This window comes from Rhipicephalus microplus, chromosome 4 (genome assembly GCF_043290135.1).
Source record: "Rhipicephalus microplus isolate Deutch F79 chromosome 4, USDA_Rmic, whole genome shotgun sequence".
NCBI classification, from domain to species: Eukaryota; Metazoa; Arthropoda; class Arachnida; order Ixodida; family Ixodidae; genus Rhipicephalus; species Rhipicephalus microplus.
The window spans coordinates 25,961,623-25,982,872 of NC_134703.1; the positions used below are offsets into that span (position 1 = coordinate 25,961,623).

General features: G+C 46.7%; 1 protein-coding gene across 3 annotated transcripts in view; it reads left to right on the forward strand.

The window, feature by feature from the left end:
- LOC119171570 (uncharacterized) overlaps nt 1-21,250 on the forward strand; it is an 85,757-nt gene that overhangs the window by 23,111 nt on the left and 41,396 nt on the right. The window contains exons 2-3 of one of the 3 annotated variants that reach the window (XM_075892374.1): nt 1,796-2,013; nt 4,741-5,785. In XM_075892374.1, coding sequence (XP_075748489.1) covers nt 4,876-5,785 — 910 coding nt within the window. In that variant the 5' untranslated portion in view covers nt 1,796-2,013; nt 4,741-4,875. Of the gene's footprint in view, nt 1-1,347; nt 2,014-4,740; nt 5,786-21,250 lie in introns of those variants that run through there. The other 2 variants (XM_075892376.1, XM_075892375.1) reach the window with 2 other exon arrangements.

Below are 21,250 nucleotides of genomic sequence, written 5' to 3' on the forward strand. Positions count from 1 at the left end.
TGTAGGGAAGAACAAGAACTACAGCATGCTTCACCCTGCCATCCCTGCTTTTTATTTGCATCTATCCCGCGTTTTCGTTTAGGGCAACGCTGGTTTTTCGCTCACTACTAACGACACCATAATTTGCGCGAAACAAGCTGGTTAATGTTTTCACGTTAGAACAATTAACTTAGCATGTTATTGGGCGGCCTGCTTGGCCTATTTCAGCTCGTGTACCAATCACTGCAGTATGTAAGCGGGTAGTTGATTTTTATATGACAACAGTGTGTTCAGCAAATGTGCGCCGATGCAGATTTTGAGCCACATCGCTTTTGGGGCATAATCACTCTCAAAAACTGCTTCTACACGCTCATTTATTTCTTGTCGGTGGCACCACGTCAAGTCGAATGCATGTAGGATGTCTACTCCTTTATCAAGCCGCCAAGAATATGCATATGCAGTGCGCCTTTCTTAGAGAATGGAATCACTACAGGACAGGTGCCTCTTTTAAGTGGGCGAAACGGAAATCTGTGCACTGTTGCATTAATGTGGGTTTTCCGTAAGCTATTGGGTGTGAGTCGTAATTGAGCCATTACGTGGTAGGTCACCTCCCGCTTGCTTTCGGAGCCCCGGAGGCTGATCGGCAGGTCTTCTTTGATCTCAAAGGCACCGCGCCGTTATCGTTTGACGTCGGAAGAACAAAGAGCCAGCGCAACAAATGTGTTGTAGATAGAAAAAAAAAGGAGGGGGGGACGCAAAACGCGAGCCGCATCCTTTTCTCTCGGTGTTTCGACTTTTCCGAGAAGCCGTCCTTCGACGTGGCGCGAACATTAACGACCGCCCTGTTTGGTCAACCGCGTTTCGGGCCATCGACGGCACTGTAGCTGCTGCACTTGGTGCTTGCTGCTTGGGGACCACCACTATTCCGAATGTGGCCTGCGAGGAGGTTAGACACGAGAAACGTTCGCATTATGTCCACTTGAGGGCCAAACTGAAAAAGCAAGCAGCCAGCCTCGTGCGTCTTGCGTAAGCAGACCCACTTGTGAGTCTCGCACGCACGCAAAGTGCAGAAACGTTCTTTGCCAAAGGATGTGCTTTCCTTTTGAGCGAGGGGCGGCGCACTGACTGGCGCGTCACCAAACAGGGCGTACTTTCCCCGACGCCTCACCTGCCTCGCTGTAAAGCCCACCCGACGCTGTCCCGCCACGAGCGGCGGCCAATAATAAGGCTCGAGGAACGGCCCGCCTCGCTTCTTCCCTTTCGCTACCACCTCCCACTTTGGAACGCTGTTGCGCGGACGCTTGGCTTGGCTTGGCTACAAAGTGGATCTTCTGCAACCCCCCCCCCCTTCTTCGCTCACTTGTACCGTCAGCAAAACGCTTTCCCACAGCCCCCCTCACTCGTCGTAAGGGGTGCAGGGGTGCGCGCTTTATTGGTCTCCGCTTATTGGAGGAAGGCACAATTTGAATTCGCGAATAACTCCTCCTGCGAGATGGTAAAAAAAAAAAAAACTTCCATTTTGTATCTGCGCGGATGTCAGGTGGTGAGCCCTCCATGGCTTCTATAAGTAGTATCTCTTTGTGTTAGCACTTCTGACCTTCACCCTCTCGGAGTTTGTCTGGCCGTACGAGAAGCTCACAAGAACCGAAATGGGCGGAGAGAGTTCGTGCTAAGAGTTTATTATTTTCTTTGCCTAACTGCCTCCACGTATTGCGCCGAAGGACTCCCATTTTTTCTGCGCGTTTGTGTATGAACAAGTTGGCCAGGCCTTTCTTTTCTTGTCTCTCTCTGTCTTTCCCTCCTCACCTACTCGCAGCAGCAGAGCCACCTCTCCAGACAACTGTGTAGTGAAATTAGCTGCCGGGCAACTTCGTCGAAAAAAAGAGCGTCTCCGGTTCAAATCAGTCGACTCTCTATGGAGTGTGCGGTGCGGACCACGTGCATGAAAGCTGTGCTTGCCGGCAAAGAAGCCCATCACTCTGGATACTTGCACGGCGCGCAACATGTGCATCTCATGCCAACGTACAACACCCGGTAAAGCATCGTTGCTTCTTTTTCTCCGTAATTGTTAGACACAGTTGGTTTTGAACTCACGACAGCTTGTTCATGTTGCGGTGTGACCAGACGGGCTTATTGGATTAACATTATTTTGAATTGGTCTTACTGCCGTTTTTTTTTAACGTCGTGCTCTTTTGTGCTTTCACACCGCCGCATCCAGTGTTGTCCTCGCTATACAATAACTTCGATATCCGAATAATTAAACGCGTTTGTTAATTAGCCTGTTAGTGGTAACTGTTTCCCTAGTATGCAGTGCAGTGTAGACTTAGTCATTCATTTTATATTACGGGAAAGATGCAACTTTTACGAAGCTATTTTCGCGTGCTTTCCCACCTGAATGATAAGTTTGTACACAATGACACTGTACTACAATGACAATGCACCAATACAAAACTAAAGCAAGTGTTCTTGAGTGATGTTTGTGGATGGGCCAGAATTTTACACCAGTTTGTAGAAAACTGACAGCCAGCTTATCTGGCTTTGATTCACCTTGAATTAACTTGCACAACGCGAGATACAACACCCAGAACAAAGTATCCCACAAGGACAGCGCGATGCAAGGCAATTCAAAAGGAATCAGTTTGTATCAAGCCGGCAGTGCTTTGGTTTATTGTAGTACGCACACACGTTTTTCTCATCAAGTGTTCGGATTAAACGTAGACGACTCCACAACGCTTTCAAAAGTCGACGCTTGTTTCTTAAATGAACGTATGTCTCCACAACCTCAATGCCGCCACTCAACGGTGCACTTATCCCGATGATACAAATTCGACGCGTACATTTTGATATTTCTACACGTTCCAGCGAACTCAACCGGATAAAGAAGTGAAGCTTTTTTCATGGCGTACTATTGTTATGTGAATTGCATTCAACGTATTCTTACGCTGTAAGACATTCGCTAAAGCCCCTCTTTGAACTGTAGCATAACATTTGTAATGAACATGCAACATGCGGTTTCTAGATATTGAAACGAACAAACACACTGTATTATCCATGCACTCGGTTCATAGTTGAATTTACTTTTATTCACCACTCTTTGCTACAGAGAGTTCGAGCTTATGTAAGTAACAGCAGCATGAAGACTGTCAACAATAGCCAGAAACATCTTGAACAAAATGGCACATAACTTCTACCATATAATTCACGAAAACGTTTCGACCCAAACTAAAACACGGTCACAAATAATGCCATGAACAGGACAGGCGTTGATGTGGTCCTCGTGCACGTGTTTTGTTTGCGCCGAAAATTTTTCGTGAAATATGAATGTTCGACTCGTACTTCAAAGCGAGATCCCGGTTAATGTTCCAAGTCCACTCACATCTGATCTACTACATGAATGCCGTGCGAGAACAGTACACACACCATATACACGCTGTAACAACGTTGTGCGATATTGGAAGTTTGAGAGAAAAGTGCGAATGAAATTGAAAGGTTTGCATGCTCAAAAAATTTGCCTAATGTTATTCCGCATGCAGCCTCATAGAAAGACCCAATAGCCGTTATGAAATAAACACTCAAATAGATGCTAAACGCACACAGACGTGATGTCACAGTGTCACTTCCAAAGAATTTATAGGTGTAAACGTAAGCATGAATACAATATAAGCGCCTTCATGCAGTGCATCAGCCACTGCTAACGGCTTTCAAAGAACCTTGTTAGATGTTTACTAGGCCTTGAACATGAAGCATTTGAAACACACATAAAGTTTTATAGTTTTTGGTTTAATAATATTGTAAAAATAAACAATCAATTACTTTATTTTGTAATCCCCCACATCTTCATGACAAAAAAGAGGCTTAGTACTGATTCTGTACTAAAAGGACGGCAAGATCTTTCTTGTTACAATGAGGTTTAATGAGAATTCATGGTTTAGGCAAGTTTGAACAAAAGGCGTGGTAAAAAGCGCGCTCAGCGCCGATTATAAATGATAGAGGGATAAATCTAGTCTTGTATATACGTTCGATGAAAAAAACAGTACTTTGTTAGACATGTTTGCTAATTTTCGCACTTCTTGACTTCATAATTATTTTATAAGTATGAAACTGCGCCACGAAATACGACAAAACACTACAGAATACACGAAACACAAACGTCCAACTCTAAACTGAACTTGATATGAATCCACACAAACGAGATTCACCAACTATTCAGTCATTCTGAATAGCTTACCGAATGCCGCAGTGCTCCATTGTACAGAATTGCCTAATGTGAACTTCACCTTTCGCAATACTTTTTTGCAGACTAGTTGGTTCATACTTGAAAAATTGATTTGCTGCACAAACTTCCGTGCTCTTTCCTGTCTCCCTTGTTTTCCTTCAAGTTTGCGCAGCAAATCAATTTTTCACCTTTCGGTTAATGATATTCACACTTGAATATGCGATAATACACTAAATATTTCCACAGGAAACACGTACAGATGAGTAATGCACCACGATAATTAATGTACGTACAACCATCACACAAACACAATAAATAACGCTCATACGGTAACTGACAAATGCGCAATAAAGTTATTCACGAAAGACCTGTTGAATTCAATTATGCTGTCGTGATGCAGGCATGCAAAAACACCAAGAAAAGACAATGTACGTCAACGGTATCTATGGTACATTATGTATTTTATTAATCACAAAGCAATTTTTTTCTACATAGAACCTCCATGAGTAGTGAAAATAAAACTGCTTCTCTTTCGTTCGTTTCAGGTGAAGACGACAGCTTTATGGACGCAGTACTGTGCGAAGTGCAATAAGGCGCTCACCGAAGGAACCAAGAATGTAATGACACTTACCGCATGTAATACGGAAGAATGACGCCAGCCTGAGTGCTCCATACATCCAATGTTCATCGCGAAGAACACCCAAGTCGAATCGCGAGGAACAGCTCCGCAAGCGGCACCGTTAACCATGCAGGACGCGAACGTCGTAGGCACCATACCCACCCCTCCGTACGAATACAGTGCCCACACCGGGGAGTACAACTGGGTCGACTTCCGGTTGCCTTCCTTGACGACGACGGCAGTGCCGAAGCAGCCCATGTTCGAGGAGGCCGAACTGTTCCATTCCCTGTGTAACTCGCTGCACTTTGCGGAGGACTTCAAGCGGACCTCGCAGACCTCACTGCTGACCGACACTCCCGTGACTTCGCCCGAACAGCCGCAGCGAGAAGAAGCGCAGCAACGTTTCGGCACGACAACCGCCTCGCTGGGACTCGTCGGTGACACGGCGGAATGGTTCCAGCGCCGTACAGCGCGCGACCCGCCGCTTCAGGGGCTCGTCGAAGAGACGTCGAGCTTGGTGCCCGGGGTGAGCGAGAAATCGCGCCAGAACTCTTCGTCGCCCAGCATGTACGACGAAGTCGCTGGTTTCACGGCGTCGTGCAGACCCGAGACACCCGGAGAGAGGCGAACATCGTCGGAGGCGACGGAGGAGCACGACGAGTGGGCAATCGAAGACGTTGCCGTCTCTGCCGAGGGCTGGCCTTCGGCTTCGTCACCAGCCGACGCGGCGGCGGCTGATTCAGCTGCCGGACGTGAATCAGCCGAGCGGCACGGCCGGAACTCGGGGAGCCTGAGCGGCGTTTCCGAAGACGCCGCAAGCCGAGGCGGCAATGCGACTTCGGCGTCTCCTAACGCTATCGCACAAAACGTTTCGGCGGCGTCGACGGAGAGCTTATTGGGGACAGTGACTCCCGACTTGGAAGAGGACGTCGAATCCGAGACGGAGGAAGAGCAGGTGTTGCTGCCTTCAGGTGAGCCGCTTCCGCTGTTCCCTCTAAATACTCGTTATTGCGACGGTCGGCACAGCGCATGGGCACGCAGTCACGCAATTCGTGGTCCGGGGGCCGCCGCCGATTTCCTCTCAAGCCACTCGCCAAGCCAAAAAATATAAAAGGTAACAGAAAGCAAGCCACACGGAAGCCTAATTGGACGTGCCTCGCACGTGGCCGAGAGCCTCATCGTGAGTCAGCTTTGGGCGCGTGACTAAGAGCCTATAGGATGACTACATGGCACTAGTTGGATATGTTATGTGCTACGTTCCGTCCCGTGAAGCGACGACTAAGAAGCCATTACGTGAGCGCTTGAGTCAAACGGGGACGCGGCTATAGCGTATATCTGCATGCACAAGTTCGGCCGTAATGAAGAACATATATGTTCCGTTCGCAGTTGAGCCATGTTATCGTCTTGCGCAGTTTAATTTCACTTCAATCATTATTTCTGCGTTTCTACTTCCGGGAAGCATAAAGCCTTCTGGCTTCATTTGTGTTACTTCAGCTTGTGACTATAACCAACGCTTCGGCTCATCTGGTACCATTCTATATTGTTTGCACTCATGTATGCGGGGTTCTTTATAAGCCACTCACCAGCAAAGCTCTTCGCGGCTCAAAAAGAACATCCTCCGCTTAGGCCGTGAGTGGCGAGGCCTGACGTATCTGTATATAGACTAACATTTTATGCATAAGGTGGACGAGAGGATGTCACCGCTGCAGGACTGATGAATCGTCGTACACGCAATTAGGGGTATTGTCGGCTCGGCTGCCATTTGCCGCAAGGTGTAGCTGTTCATCCGAATACAGGCCTCTTTATATTTAATTTCTGAGTTTCAAATTGACGTAATTACGCCGATGATGCATAGGCAATATAAATGAGAATCATATATCGTGCTACGTAAGAATATGGTGAAACTACCATTTTCGTGACAAAACTGATAGGCACTTGTGTTTGTGTGACATAATGTATTGACAACTCATCTTCCCTGCTATACATGCATGAACGAATCAGCACAGACTGAAGAACATGGTCACTTATTTACAGAAAAGTGCCCTGTATTAATCCCTTGGAGAGAATGAGAGGTAGAAGTAAAAGATGCGAAAGTTAGCTACATGTGTATCGCACGTACTCTACACTGAAGAGTATCGAAAAGAGCAGAATAAAAAAAAAAGAGAGAGAAAATTTTACTTAGTGTCTAACTCACGTCTAACGTAACCACCCATACCTACAAATATGCACTTCATATATCTTTTCAGGTACAGGTATAAATCACTTTTATTGGTGCAATTAAAAACGAATAGACGCAACACGATTAATCCAGGAAGGACTACTGGGAAATCAAAAATGATGAGAAATAATGGACGGATAAGCGAAAGCTAAAAACAATTAGGAAGCAGGTGTAAAAGCGTGTTAGCGATAAGACGCTGTTACAAGCTTACTGCTGTAAAAATAAATAAAGGTATGTATGAAATACGTCACAATTGGTAGATTAATTTCATTTTGCCCACTAAATGCAAGAAGTTGGGTGCAGTACGGAACAGGGACTAGTAAAGAGAACGACGACACAGGAGCGCATTCCAATTGCGAGTGTGCGCCTGTATCGTGGTACTTTTCTTTTGCCCTGTTCCATTCTGCACCCCACATTACTTTTGCATTTAGAATAAATTGTTAGAATTGTTACCAACCAACCCAAATGGCTCTGTTGCTACAATATCTTTTGCATATTTCTTATTCTTGATTCTTTTTTTTTTCTTTTTGTAAAGTTCATTTTATGGGAAAGTGATCATCGGTAACAAAATCATGTATAAAGCGTGGAATGCCCGGTATATAAACTTATGGCCATGCTCGAAATTGAAAGCGACATACAAGCTTTATGCAACTTATAATGCCATCAACCAGCTTAAAGAAGATGCGGGATTATTTCGTTTTAAACGTCTTGACGTCGGAGGCGCAAGTTGACACACATTTCAAAGGGCGACAGACCATGAACACGATAAATTCGAAAACAATGTTGGATGATAGATATAAGGTAATGCCATATGCTCACTTAATAAGGTTAGAATTTATTTTGCACCATCTGCCACAACTACGAAGGCGTTCTCCACAATTGCTAGACAGCATTTTATGCATTATTTGACGATACTTCTGACTCTATCCAGAATCGTTGCCAAACGAGTAACAAATGATGAGTTCATTTATAGTAATAGTCTTAGAAAACAGTAGCACAGCTGAAATTAAATCATATAAAGTAAAATTAACGTCATTCATTCAGCTGGCTCTCAGAAAAATAGTAAAGAAATCTACAGGACACAAAATCAGTCAAAATGAGCCATTCGACTGGAAATCAGCGCTTGGAAGTTTTCTGTATCTCTTGCTCAATACCATAATCGTTCACGTTTAAAAAAGCGACAGAATAAGAGAGAGAGGGAGAGAGAAAGCATATAAGAAAGGTAGGGAGGCTAGCTAGACTACGTTCAGTTTGATACCGTACACTGGGGAAAGGGGAATAAGGGAGCAAAAGACAGAAAGTGAGATAAGGAGAGGCACACCTCACAGACAATGTAAGGTTTCACAGGTTGTCGATCAGTGATGGTGCCTTCAAGAATTGTAGAAGGGCTCGTGTGGCTTTCAGGGCTGATGTACTTGAAGGCCCCGCACCCAAGACCTCCTGCGTAACCGGACGATCATTCAGTCTCCTTAATAAAAGAATTCATCTTATTGGTATAATCTACTTACATTATGAGAAAATGAACAGGTTGTTTCACATAACTATTAATAACAATATAACGTATACATAAAACGAGGCCTTGGTGTCAAAAAATGGTGCCAAATAATTTTTGTGTTGCTGTTAGCCTGTAAATTCCACAATCAATGCAACATTGCCTTCAACATTAAAGCCCTTTTCCATCTATTCTGAACTGGTGTACGTAGCATACCGGGTGTTCCGAACATAAATGACTCCACAGAAGAATTTAGCAATATTTCTATGGAGGTAAGACTAAACAAGAGTTTTCTTCGTGCTCAAGCTAGGTTTATTGCCCAACTGCTAATTAAAAGAATGTCAAATATTTACGAGGGCATTGTATAGAAACGGATATTAAGCGCTTACAGCAGTACATTCTCAACGGTCATTTACCACAAGCCAGGGACGGATCCAACTACTCATTTTAGGGGGTGGGGCGGTCACTTGAAGTAAACCAGAGGGGGGCAGTCCTGAATTTATTGTTTTCAGTAATTGTTATCAGTACAAGAGCCCCATATAACAGCATAAATACTGTTAATCTGTGCTCCCAGTGGTTCCTCTGATTTGTCCTAATCGGTGATAAGAGTTGGATGACACGTACTGAAAGAAGGGTGGGGGGAGGGGGGGAGGGCTGATACAGATTTTAGGGAGGGCGATCGGCCCTACCTGCCTTCCCCCCCGTCTGAATCTGCCACTACCTGCTGCAGAAAAAGAAAAACGACATTTGTTTATCAAGTCAACAACACGCAAATCGGCGCCTTCCCGAACAGTCCACACTCCCCATGTCTGCATATTTCACTCGAGTTGCTTCGTCTGGTTGAAAGCTATAGTTGCCGTCGCTTTTCCCAGCAGAAAAGACGACGATGCTCTATCGACTTTCAAGAAAGCCAATGACCCTCCTACAGTCGGCTGCCTTACCTCGCCTTTTTTGTTTGCGTGGTGCGAGGGTGAAAAAGATCCGCGGTAAAGAGGGGCAAAGATGAAAAGCGGAGACGAATGGAGCCGTTAACCTGCCCGTAACTACCGGTTAACTGTTGCCCGTGAGGCATGTGCCGCCGACCTGTAAACTACCGTGCCTGATTACACGTTGCTTTGCAAAGGCAGGAAAGCCGCCGCCTTCGCTTTCATTAACAAGCGCCGGCCACTATAAATAGCGCTCTAACCAAGCAAAATAAACAAAAAGAAAACCAGAAGCGCGGTCGCGCTGCGCGTAGCAAATGATACGTCACAACGACTAGAAACGTTTTCCCATTCACTCAGTGAAGTTTTGCTAAATTAATTCTCTGTTCTCGTCCACGTACAATGAGAGGAATCGTGCTAGCGTGTATACATTCCTCGAAACTCTTCGCCTTTTTTGTTGATTCTTTTTTCTTTTCTCTCGTTTCGAGCAAGAGTTTCCGTGTGGGCCTTCGCGTTATCCAGCTTAGCTGGCCGGCATCGTCGACAACGTTCGTATAAAACGGACGCAATTAACCCGTCGCCACTCGGGCGGGCGCCGTCCGTCTTGGCCGGGTCCCCAGAAGAGATCGCGCACGCACTATACCACTGGGCGGCGTCCCACAACAAGCCACCGACCCTGGACTTCCTCCTCGTAGCGTGGTGTCAAGTGTACCTGCTACGGGGGGCGCGCGCCGCCAATCAAGCCCTTGTAACGAGGTGCCGAACGAGACGCGCCGCCATCTCCAGGCCACGCCATGGTAAAGGGGGGCACTAAGGTGCTGCCACCACGCGCCAGGCGCCCGCGACCAGTGGCGCCGACGCGGCGGCCAAGCGACTCATATACACCTGCCGCCATCGTGGGGCACACTTGTTGCGGGCCGCGCGCGCTAACGAACGCACGTAGTGGCGCTGTTGCTCTCGCCACACGACGACGGTGTAGAGAGAGAGAGAGAGAGAGCAGCACAGCTCACCGTTCTCCAGGAAAAAAGCGATCGACGCGATTTCTGTGGGCGGCGAGCGCGCGCGTGAAGAGCCGGCGGCTTCTGGGAAACGAATCTCATTTCGTAAACGCCGCTGGACCTTCGCGCCGAGACGAACAAGCGGGGCAAACGGGCGAAGATATGAAAAGACCCGACAACGAAATATATATATATATATATATATATATATATATATATATATATATATATATATATATATATATATATATAAGCTAGCAAAAGAAAAAAAAGAAACACTTTATTATCTGTAACTAGATTTAGGGATCACAATGTATATGAACTGCCATCGCATATCTAACATAGAAATGATGCTATCAGTCAGCCATCGTTTAGCCTAAACTAATCGACATTAGGCATTCTTTAACCAACAGTAAACAACCCAGTGAGGAAGACTGCTGGTTGTACTCAAGTAAATACGGTAGAGATGGAGATCATGACATTCGAAACACTCCGTTGGAACGCACTATCTTCACATATTTTTCGTCACGAATCGGGCATGGTACCTCCTTGCAAAATGCGGGTGAAAGAAGCTTTCGAGGAAATTGAAACAATCTTAAAAGTCAAGAGTCAAGAACCATTTCGCGAAGCTCCTTAGTACCCAGTCTTGTACCCCGTTGTGGTCAAGGTATAGAACCGTTGCTGTAGTCGAAACATATGTGACACCCCATAAAAATGTTTTACAGTAGGCTTCAACGTAGTCATGGTTAAGTGATATTAGCAATCAGCAAACGCGTTGTATGGCGCTTTTGTTAGTTTCATTTGATCTCCGGCTCTATGTGACGATGCCTGCTTAGGAATAAAAAGCGATTTCAGAGAAGGAAAGCGCCAAAAGCAGCGTTAAACCTTACTTAATCGTAACACGACGTTTTCTCGAAGGTTTCAAAGCGTCGTCGTAATCGCAGCGGGCGACAGCCGAACTCTCGCTCTCTGCTGAGGGGTCATGAGAGGCACCGGCGTCTCGCCAGGCAAGGACGGCGGCAGCCGCTGCATGAATCACGGGCAACGTGGCGCCGCAACAATAAGGAAAGTGCTTCTTGTGCGGCCGTAAAGACACTGTCGTTGCCGCCACTTGAATCAGCGGCGCCGTCTCCAGGAAAACACGGACGGATTCACGAAGGGGAGGGGCCTCGCTCCGTAGTACTACGCACGGAAAACATGAATGAAACACCGTGGCTCGCCTGGAGCGTCGCGCGTAACTCTGGCGCCCACTCTGGCCCTTTTTCAAGAGGAGGAGAGCGAGGTGGGGAGGGAGGAGGTGCAGTTGAGAGGGGGAGAGGAGGTGCAGCATTCCTCTTTGTGGCTGTCAACCCTATTTCGACAGGGGTGGTTGCAAATGACACGCAGCAAGATTGGAGAGGAATATCGGGGCATTTCTGTGGGGATGCAAACAACCGCTGCTTGGCAGTAGCCGCCAACAGCGGAAGCTTTCAGAAATCGCTACGTCCTATCTATTTTGCAACTTTTACTTCTTGACCACACAACCTTTCTAAATTGATTGATTGATATCTGGGGTTTAACGTCCCAAAACCACTATATGATTATGAGAGACGCCGTAGTGGAGGGCTCCGGAAATTTAGACCACCTGGGGTTCTTTAACGTGCACCCAAATCTGAGCACACGGGCCTACAACATTTCCGCCTCCATCGGAAATGCAGCCGCCGCAGCAGGGATTCGAACCCGAGCCCTGCGGGTCAGCAGCCGAGTACCTTAGCCACTAGACCACCGCGGCGGGGCTTTTCTAAATTGTCAACCTCACATTCGCTATGCATAAAGGCCGTTTGGAAACTCGCAGTACATATCGATCATGATAGCTGAGGTTTTACGCCTCAAAACCATGCACGGTCATCGCACAGTACAAGGGCTTCTGGCATTTCACCTCCATGGAAATGCCATCACCGCTGGCGGAATCGAACTCGTGACCTTCGGGCCAACAGCCGATGACCACTGATCTACCGCGGCGGACGCAGCATTTCTCGAAACGTCAGCTACAGTTTGCAGCGTGCTGCACCGTCATTAGTGTGCTCTTTGTTGATTTTTTTCGTGTGTTTCTTTTTTCGAAAGTGACTATTAGTTCGCATACAAAAACACTTTCCTTACTACCTATGGAAAGTTTGTAATTACATGCACAATCGTCCTCTATCCCGCAATTATCACATGCTGCAAGTCACTGGGATCCACGATTATAGAATTGGTCAAACTTATAACTAAAAAAATTAAGGCAGCTTTGCCCTAGCAGTGTCAAGCCTGAAAGAAGTGCGCTGCTGGACAGCTTTCTTTGTTTCTGTGTGGTTTCCGTTTTCTTTCCCTCCTCTCTTTCTTTCTCCTTTTTCGTTTTTTTTCTGTCTTTTTCTTTCAATATTTATTTTTATTTTTTCCTTCCTTTCTCTTTATACATTTTCTCTCGTTTGCTTTTTCAAATTTTTCTGCCTATCTTTTCCCTTTTCTCCCTCTTTGATTCGCACGTGCTTCGTTATTTTTTTTTCTATTTAATACACCGTTTTTTCTGCGATACGCCAAGCGAACTAGTTATTTTGCTGCTGATAATAAATGATCACCATCAAGGTGCTCGAAGAACAAGAAGAAGAAGACGTCCCTTTGGCGCAAACACATGCTCAGTGTGCTACACGTGGAGAGATATGCCAAGCGACAGCGGCAACATACTACAGCACACGACAGCCCACGCCTTATGTGTTCCGACCTTTGAAAAAAAAAGTAAAAAACTAAACGGCACGTCATTTCTACTGTGCCTGGCTGATGTGGTAGAAAACGTAGCTGTGTAGTGCTCCACCATAAATAATAACCCTCTGTTAGTGCGAACATATAGAAAACTACACAGCGGCAGTAACATTACAAAAGAAAACTTTCCAGACTTCTAAATACATTGTGTGAAACAATCCTAAATTAGAGAGCATAACTTTCAAATAAGTGCCCATTCATTTGCAAACTGCTTAAGTTACCGCTAACATTTTATTCAATTGACCTTGGTTTCGCTTTTATTTTATTGCATCGTTGTCCTTATTGCAAAACATTTTTTTCCTAAATTCTAAAACAGTAGTGGTTTACATATTTAACTGTTATGAAGTTTTTTTATATTCAATATTACGTGATAAAATGTGGCTTCAAGCTGTCTACGTCTCATAATCATATGGTGGTTTTGGGACGTTAAACCCCACATATCAATCAAGCTGTCTACGTCGGCAGCTTTTTCCTCTGATCTCCAGTATACGTTTAGTGTTTGACGTAAATAAAGGGATTATTCTTGTTTTAATCTTATATCATGCTACGTATGATTCAGTACTCCTGCCGCAAACATTGTCTTAATGCAGAAAGTGGTTCTCGTTCGTATTATAGATGTGAGCAGTAAAATTGTGAATGCTTGCAGGAAAAATGTGTACATTTAGTTTTCAACCTCCTTTACTTCAGTACTCGTAGTGCCCGTTCTCTGTATAGTAGATCTCCTCTTCTTTTCTATCTCTTTTCTTTCTATTATTCTCCCTTTCCCCTACCTCAAGTGTAGTGTAGCCAATCGAGCCAACCTCCCTGCCTTTTCTATCTCTCTCTCTAACGGTAACTCAATGTGATATCTCGACCATACGGCGGTAGCAACAACGCAAGGATGAGTCATGGTCAGGTGACCTCGTTACAAGCGGCGACGTGACAGAAGTCCAATACAAGTGGAGCGTGACGACCGTTCGTCCACGCGTCTAAATATCACACCGGAGCAGCATTTTAAGAGCCGATTCTATAGGCGTTCTCCGAAGGCGCACCTCTTCTGTCTTCCTTTTTTACGTTTCTACTCTCCAATTGAGACAGCAGTTCGGAGACGCAATTTCCGAGCACGCTAACCTCTTTAACATGACTTCTCTCCAGAGTATAGAAACCTGCACAGAGGAATGCGCCAGGATCAGTGGCAGCTCATGTGCTACTTGATATTCAGATGCCGTCCGCGAGGCAGTTCTGTTGGTACCGCCACCAACCCTGTCATCCCCCTCGCCCTGGCTAGATCGGCCCGCGCTGCCGGTGGCCCCCGCGATCATGCGCCTCTGAGTCAGAGCTGCGGCTTTATCGCCGCTTCGTCATCTCACGCGGCGCTCCTATCCTTGGTCCCGCATCGTGCCTGGAGGCGCGGCAATGGTTGCCCGCGAACGCGCATTCAGCTTCAACCTTAGCAGCCTAAGCTCGCGCCACTCTCCTTCGTCCGTGGACGGACGGTTGCCACGCGGTCACCTATATGCGGCCAGCTTGTATTCGACGTCCGTCACGTCGCTGCTCTAACGAGGTCACCTGGACGTGACTCATCCTCGAGTTTTTCGTCGTTGCCGTAAGGTCGAGATATCACACGGAGTTGCCGTTCGATGCAACTACTATATACTGAAAGTGCAGAGCGAAAGGAGGCTTAAAAAAGAAATATACACGTTTTTCCCGTTTCTTATCCTGAGTCACTTCTCAGTAACTTTCGCAAACCCTTTTTCCTCGGTTTTCTTTTCCTTTGACATCAGCTCTCGAAGCAGTTCAATAAAGCGGTCAGAAAACGACATAACGAAAAACATTGTGCTTCAAAGCTAAGCGTATAGTCCAGCGGTGAAACAGTAGTATACTTTACACAGTCATTCCCTTGTAGGTGCAATGTAGTTCAATGCAGGATTATGTAATTGAACGAAGTGTAAGTCTTGTGAGGGCCAGTGCAACGTGGACAATGATAACATGCTACGTGAATATATAAAACGTATTTCTTTCTCTTCTTTTTTTCATTTTGTTGCAAATGTTTTTTTCAGAGCTTGTAGTAACACCAACGCACTCTTTCTCGAACCACATCAAAACGAATAATAAAACCAAATTGACTGAAATTAGAGATGGAGTGTGGTGACCTCATAGTACTCACGCTTCTGCCTTGAATTGAGCAACTGTCTCGGTTATGCTATAGAGGGTCAGAAATCTGAAACCAATGGCATGGTTTCCCCTAAATCCAGTTTTCCACTACTTATATAGTGTAAACGTCGATGTGGCAAACGAATTTCGCGAAGACAGAAATGTATAATTTTTTTTTCTGGTGATGCCTATGCTCAGCAAAAGCGACGATGGCAACAGTGGCAGTGAAGGCTACGAAAACAATGCATTTGTCACTGCACGTAACCTTGCCGGTTATTCAAGGCGACCGAAATATGCTATCACAAACATCGATTTCATTGAAAAATAAATTGATAGTGAAATTTAATGGTGTACACCTGAGAGGAAACATCCAACGTCATGAGATATGCTCTGCACAGCTTGCATTCATCTCCAGAGGCGTTTTCTGTTTGCATTCCCTCTAGCTCTCAAGGCTTGTTCGTTATCCCGCGAGGGGACGCACGGCCGCTTGTTCATCGCATACCTACCCGATGACCCAAACTAGCCGCGCCGCGCGGTGTATTACGGACGCGAAGGCGCTTACCGGTCTTTCACACAATGCGCATTCTTTTCTCACGCTCAATGTATACGTCCAGGTAGATGATGGCCACGGCCGCACCCCCCGCCAACTCCGTACGTCGAGGATATAGGTATACGCTCTTCTGAGACCATCTTCTCTCTTCTTTGGGCGCGCTCCCGACTCGGTACCGGTGGTTAGGTTGCTGCCTCCGTTGCAGTGGCCGGGGAGCGTGTGAAATGACCCCGCTGCCGGGTCGCCCTCCAAACACACCAGCGTGGGAGGCTGAGCAGCATCAAAGCGCTAAATCGAGATGTGCATACCGCCTTGGATATTCATACGGTTGCACTGCGAGGAAGCCCGCTGTCGCCAGTGGCGGAGGCTGGTCAACACGTACGCAGTTCTTTTTTTTTTTTTTACGAAATACACAGTTGCTGTGACGCGGAAACACGGTGAATATTAGTATGCATAAAATGCGCGATTGATTGATGATTGATATGTGATGATTGATATGATATGATTGGATTGATATGTGGATGATTGATATGTGATATTGAATATGGATATGATTGATGATTGATATGATGATTGATATGTGATTGATTGATGGATTGATACGTGATTGACGATTGATATGTGATGATTGATATGGTTCAGCGTCCCAAAACCACTATATGATTATGAGAGACGCCGTAGTGGAGGGCTCCGGAAATTTAGACCACCTGGGGGTTCTTTAACGTGCACCCGAATATGAGCACACGGGCCTGCAGCATTTCCGCCTCCATCGGAAGTGTAGCTGCCGCAGCCGGGATTCGAACCCGCGCCCTGCGGATCAGCAGCCGAGTACCTTAGCAACTAGACCACCGCGGCGGAGCACATAAAATGCGCGACTGTGGCACAGACACAAGAAGGGGCACCGCTGCATACTGTTGGCCACCGTTGTAGCTCAGTTGGTAGAGCATTGGAAGCGTTATTCAAAGGTCGTAGGTTCGACCCCTGCAAGCGGAAAGGTATCTTATCGTCCGCTTCCTTTCCTGTGCGGCCTTCGTGTTTGTTGGTTATAATTATTATTGCACCTAACAAAGAAGAACAAGCCCTCAAAGCCCTCCCTTATTTCGTTCACAACATTTTAAGTGCTGACCACTGTTCAACCTGTTTCCTGCATTAGTGAAGCTGCACTTGAATGAGACATTTTTCCCTTAATCTTTCCGGCATTCTGTGCGTTTCGCAAAAAAATAGAAAGAAGAAGAAAAAAAACTAAGATTTGCGTGACAAAATGCCTCAACGCGTGCATTATGTGGTCGTCACTACATGTTGAGCTACTCTACCGTCGCTCATTCTTCCATAGTTTCATTGCTTCTTGTGTTCTGTTATTACAATGTATGGTTCTTCGCATTCCATTCTATATAAAACGATCCCCACGGATGCAATTCCCATTGCTATCTCACGCTCAAGAATTCCTAGAATAGCTTCATCGTCCTGCGCTACACCCTCAAAGCACGCGCAGATTAACTGTATGTACACACGATATGGTCTATACATGCCCTTCACACGAATTTCATGGTAGCTCAAAGGCTCCATAAGAGAGAGGATGAACGATGCGCATCAACTGAAGGCAAATCGCATTCTTTCTCTCGAAGACTCAAGCCACCCTTCGGGCTGCGTAACGTTGTGCAACCTTGACAGTCCACCACGGAGATTATGGAATGCGTTCTCGGAAATTGCACCCTCGAAAAAGATAGCCAAAGGAGTGCACGGTGCGTGAGAAGATTGCGATGCATCGGTATTCATCGGGTAGACTTGCACGCGGTGCTTTTGTAAGACGCCTACTAGGAATGAGTTGATGGCAGTGGCGAAGCAAGAGAGGTGGTTTAAACGGGGCTACCCCCCCCCCCTTCTCCCTGAGATATTTACGTAGCAGACATACGAACACATGCACAATCATACAAAAAAGATGAGTCATTCTTCCACCTTCAAATGCTTATTAGAAAAATTTCTGGCTACGCCCCTGAGATCGTGTTGCATGAAGAAAGAGAGCAAGAATTTTTTTTTTATGTAAAAATAGAAATGGCGGAGTAAAGAGCTTGATTTGCTTTCTTACTGTACGGTACTCTTCTCTGCATTGCACTAATGCCGAAGTGAAAGCCCCACTCATTGCTCGGACTACACCAAAATTGGAATTAACCGATCTTGCCGAACCCTTTGTGATGCCCATGGTTTGATCACTACCTGAAAAAATGTAGAGGTGAGTCTAGCCAAGAGACGCACATAAATGTTTCACAAGTACAGCCGGAGAGCTTCCTACGTTAAAGGCAGCTGCGAGTTTGTCGTGAGCTGGCTCCACGTATAGATGACTTCACACTTATGACAGATGTGCTTAGATGCTGCAAAATCGTCGTTTCGTTCTGCCATACCACGGGGACCCCTATCCTCACTTTTTTACAACTGAAAGTGCTCTATACATCTATACGATGGCGAGTAAGATTATTTCACAGTAACATTTCACGCTATTCCTGGGTCTTTTATCTAAACAACACATCGCGCATACACGCGGATACACGAAGCTTGTTGGACAAAACAGGCCGTTTTACTGCAGCAGTTTGAGAAAGAATATAAAGTACTTGATGATAATGATGACTAGTCTGACGCGTGCGGACAGCTCGATGAGCAGTAGAGTCCCCACATCAACTACTCCAAGTGTTTTTCTATCGAGTCCCTTGTTATTACATATGCTATGACCGAAAAAAAAAGCAGGAAATAAATAATTATGGCGTGGGAAGAGGCATAGTAGTATACATGTACTATGTTATTACTGCTAGGCGGTTCATTAAGGTGTGCAGAGACAGCGACCCTTGTAATAGCAGCTGCAGCAGACATGGCGTAGCTATAGAGCAAACTGTCCATATGAGCCATTCGATGGCGATGCGCTGCTGCATAAGCTGATCATTTTCCACACATCTTCAATAGACATAACGGCCATATTAGTGTGCAAGAAGCCTGACCCGCAGGGCGCGGGTTCGAATCCCGGCTGCGGCGGCTGCATTTCCGATGGAGGCGGAAATGTTGTAGGCCCGTGTGCTCAGATTTGGGTGCACGTTAAAGAACCCCAGGTGGTCTAAATTTCCGGAGCCCTCCACTACGGCGTCTCTCATAATCATGTAGTGGTTTTGGGACGTTAAAACCCCCATATCAATCAAGTGTGCAAGAAGCCAAGAAAAATCTGCGCGTAATCAACATCAGCCATATTGTACGGCAGTACTGGCAAGATGTCAGCAGATGGAGACTCGGGGCAAATTCGAAATGGAAATGTAAATATAAATAAATAATAGAACATTTATTATTTCTTTGTGATCTCTATGATTCGTCTAGCAATAGTTTCCCCGATCTGAAATAACAGTTTGTTATTATAATGCTGACCGTAAGACAGCCCCGCATAAATACCACTGTAGTTCCTGTCAATTGGTTCACATTAAAAAAGCTAGAGCTACACGACACGCTAAGCGTCTTATATGTCACAAGACTCGCAGGGAGATAATGTCATGCTCTGCATTTCGTCACAAGGACCTGCGTCACGTGTGCTCCGCGAACTCCAGCGGCCCTCGCTGCCGAACTTGCCCCGCCGCGGTGGTCTAGTGGCTAAGGTACTCGGCTGCTGACCCGCAGGTCGCGGGGTCGAATCCCGGCTGTGGCGGCTGCATTTCCCACGGAGGCGGAAATGTTGTAGGCCCGTGTGCTCAGACTTGGGTGCACCTTAAAGAACCCTAGGTGGTCGAAATCTAAGGATCGCTCAACTACGTCGTCTCTCATAATCATATGGTGGTTTCGGGTCGTTTAAACCACGCATATCTATCAATCGCTGCCGAACTTGCGGGCACGATAGCATTTGGCAGGGCATAGCCGTGCGTTCTCGCAGGAGTTTCACCTCGATTGCTCTCTCATTACAGGCGACGGTCTCTTGATGCCACGAATAACAAAATGATATTATATTCACGGCTATCCACTAGCACCCATGCAGAGCCTAAGAGAGGAGAGGAGGCGTCCATGGGTGCACACCTAGACAGAAAAGATAAAGAGAGCGAGGGACATTGTTGAAACGAAGAGAAACCACAGGGTCCTCGAAGCAGACGCGTTTCTCCAAGCTGTCGTAATGCGCAATCAGCGCGTGCGGCCGCACTTGCGCTACATAGCTGCTCGCCCTCCCTCTCGTTATAATCTCTTTCGCTGTCAGGGCTCCGGTATATCTGGTTCCCCTCTCTCTTTCTCTCTTTTATTAGTCGCTATACAGGGGCACGCGCCTTATCCCCGGCGTACCGAACGAACTCTCTCGCTCGCATTTTTTTTCTTTCTGAAGCCGGGGTCACGCGTCGACTACGCACCGAGAATTCGGCAACGACGACGACCACGACGACGCATGCAGCGCCGCCCTATTCTGAGAATGCGAGGGAGCATCGCGGAACAGAAGCCGTTGTTTCTCGCCAGTGGCGCAACTGACCGCAACGACTCCCGCAGCGATGGATGGCGAGCCAGTCTGCATGCACACGGCGAGAGGTGCCGCGGAAGAGGAACGCGCGATGGTGGCGCACTATTTAGGGCGCGCACTCCTCTCCAACGCACGAAAAAGAGCAAACGCGAAGCTCCGGACAGAGACGTTGCGTTCGAGTGTGCCACTGCAACAGCAACTTCTCCTTCCCCCCTCCGGATCCTTCCTTCGTTTTGCCTTATATCTCGCGTCTCGTCAAATTACCGGGGTGTTCCGGGTGTGGTGGTGGCGACGAACTTTAACGCGCACAGCCGTAGCCGGAGGGTTCTCGCTCTCGTTTAACATAAAAATAGTGCGACGCAGATAAACGTCCCGGGAAGGGCAGTTAAAATAGACACGCCGATCGTGGTAGGAAATAGTAAAAGACGCTGCTCACAGCTGCTTTCGAAGGGACGGGCGTCGATTCGGGAGGTGTGTGCATGTGTGTGACAGAGGGAGGTGGTGAAGGGGGGTTGTATGTTGTGACTGGTAGCTCAAATAGCTAAATACCGTTAAAAAGAAGAAGCTTTGATTGATATGTGGGGTTTAACGTCCCAAAACCACCATACGATTACGAGAGACGCCGTAGTGGAGGGCTCCGGAAGTTTCGACCACCTGGGGTTCTTTAACGTGCACCCAAATCTGAGCACACGGGCCTACAACGTTTCCGCCTCCATCGGAAATGCAGCCGCCACAGCCGGGATTCGAACCCGCGACCTGCGGGTCAGTAGCCGAGTACCTTAGCCACTAGACCACCACGGCGGGGCTAAAAAGAAGAAGCTAGGAAAATTACTACTAAGCGCGCTGTGTATAGGACAGTCAGCTGACAACCCAACGGCG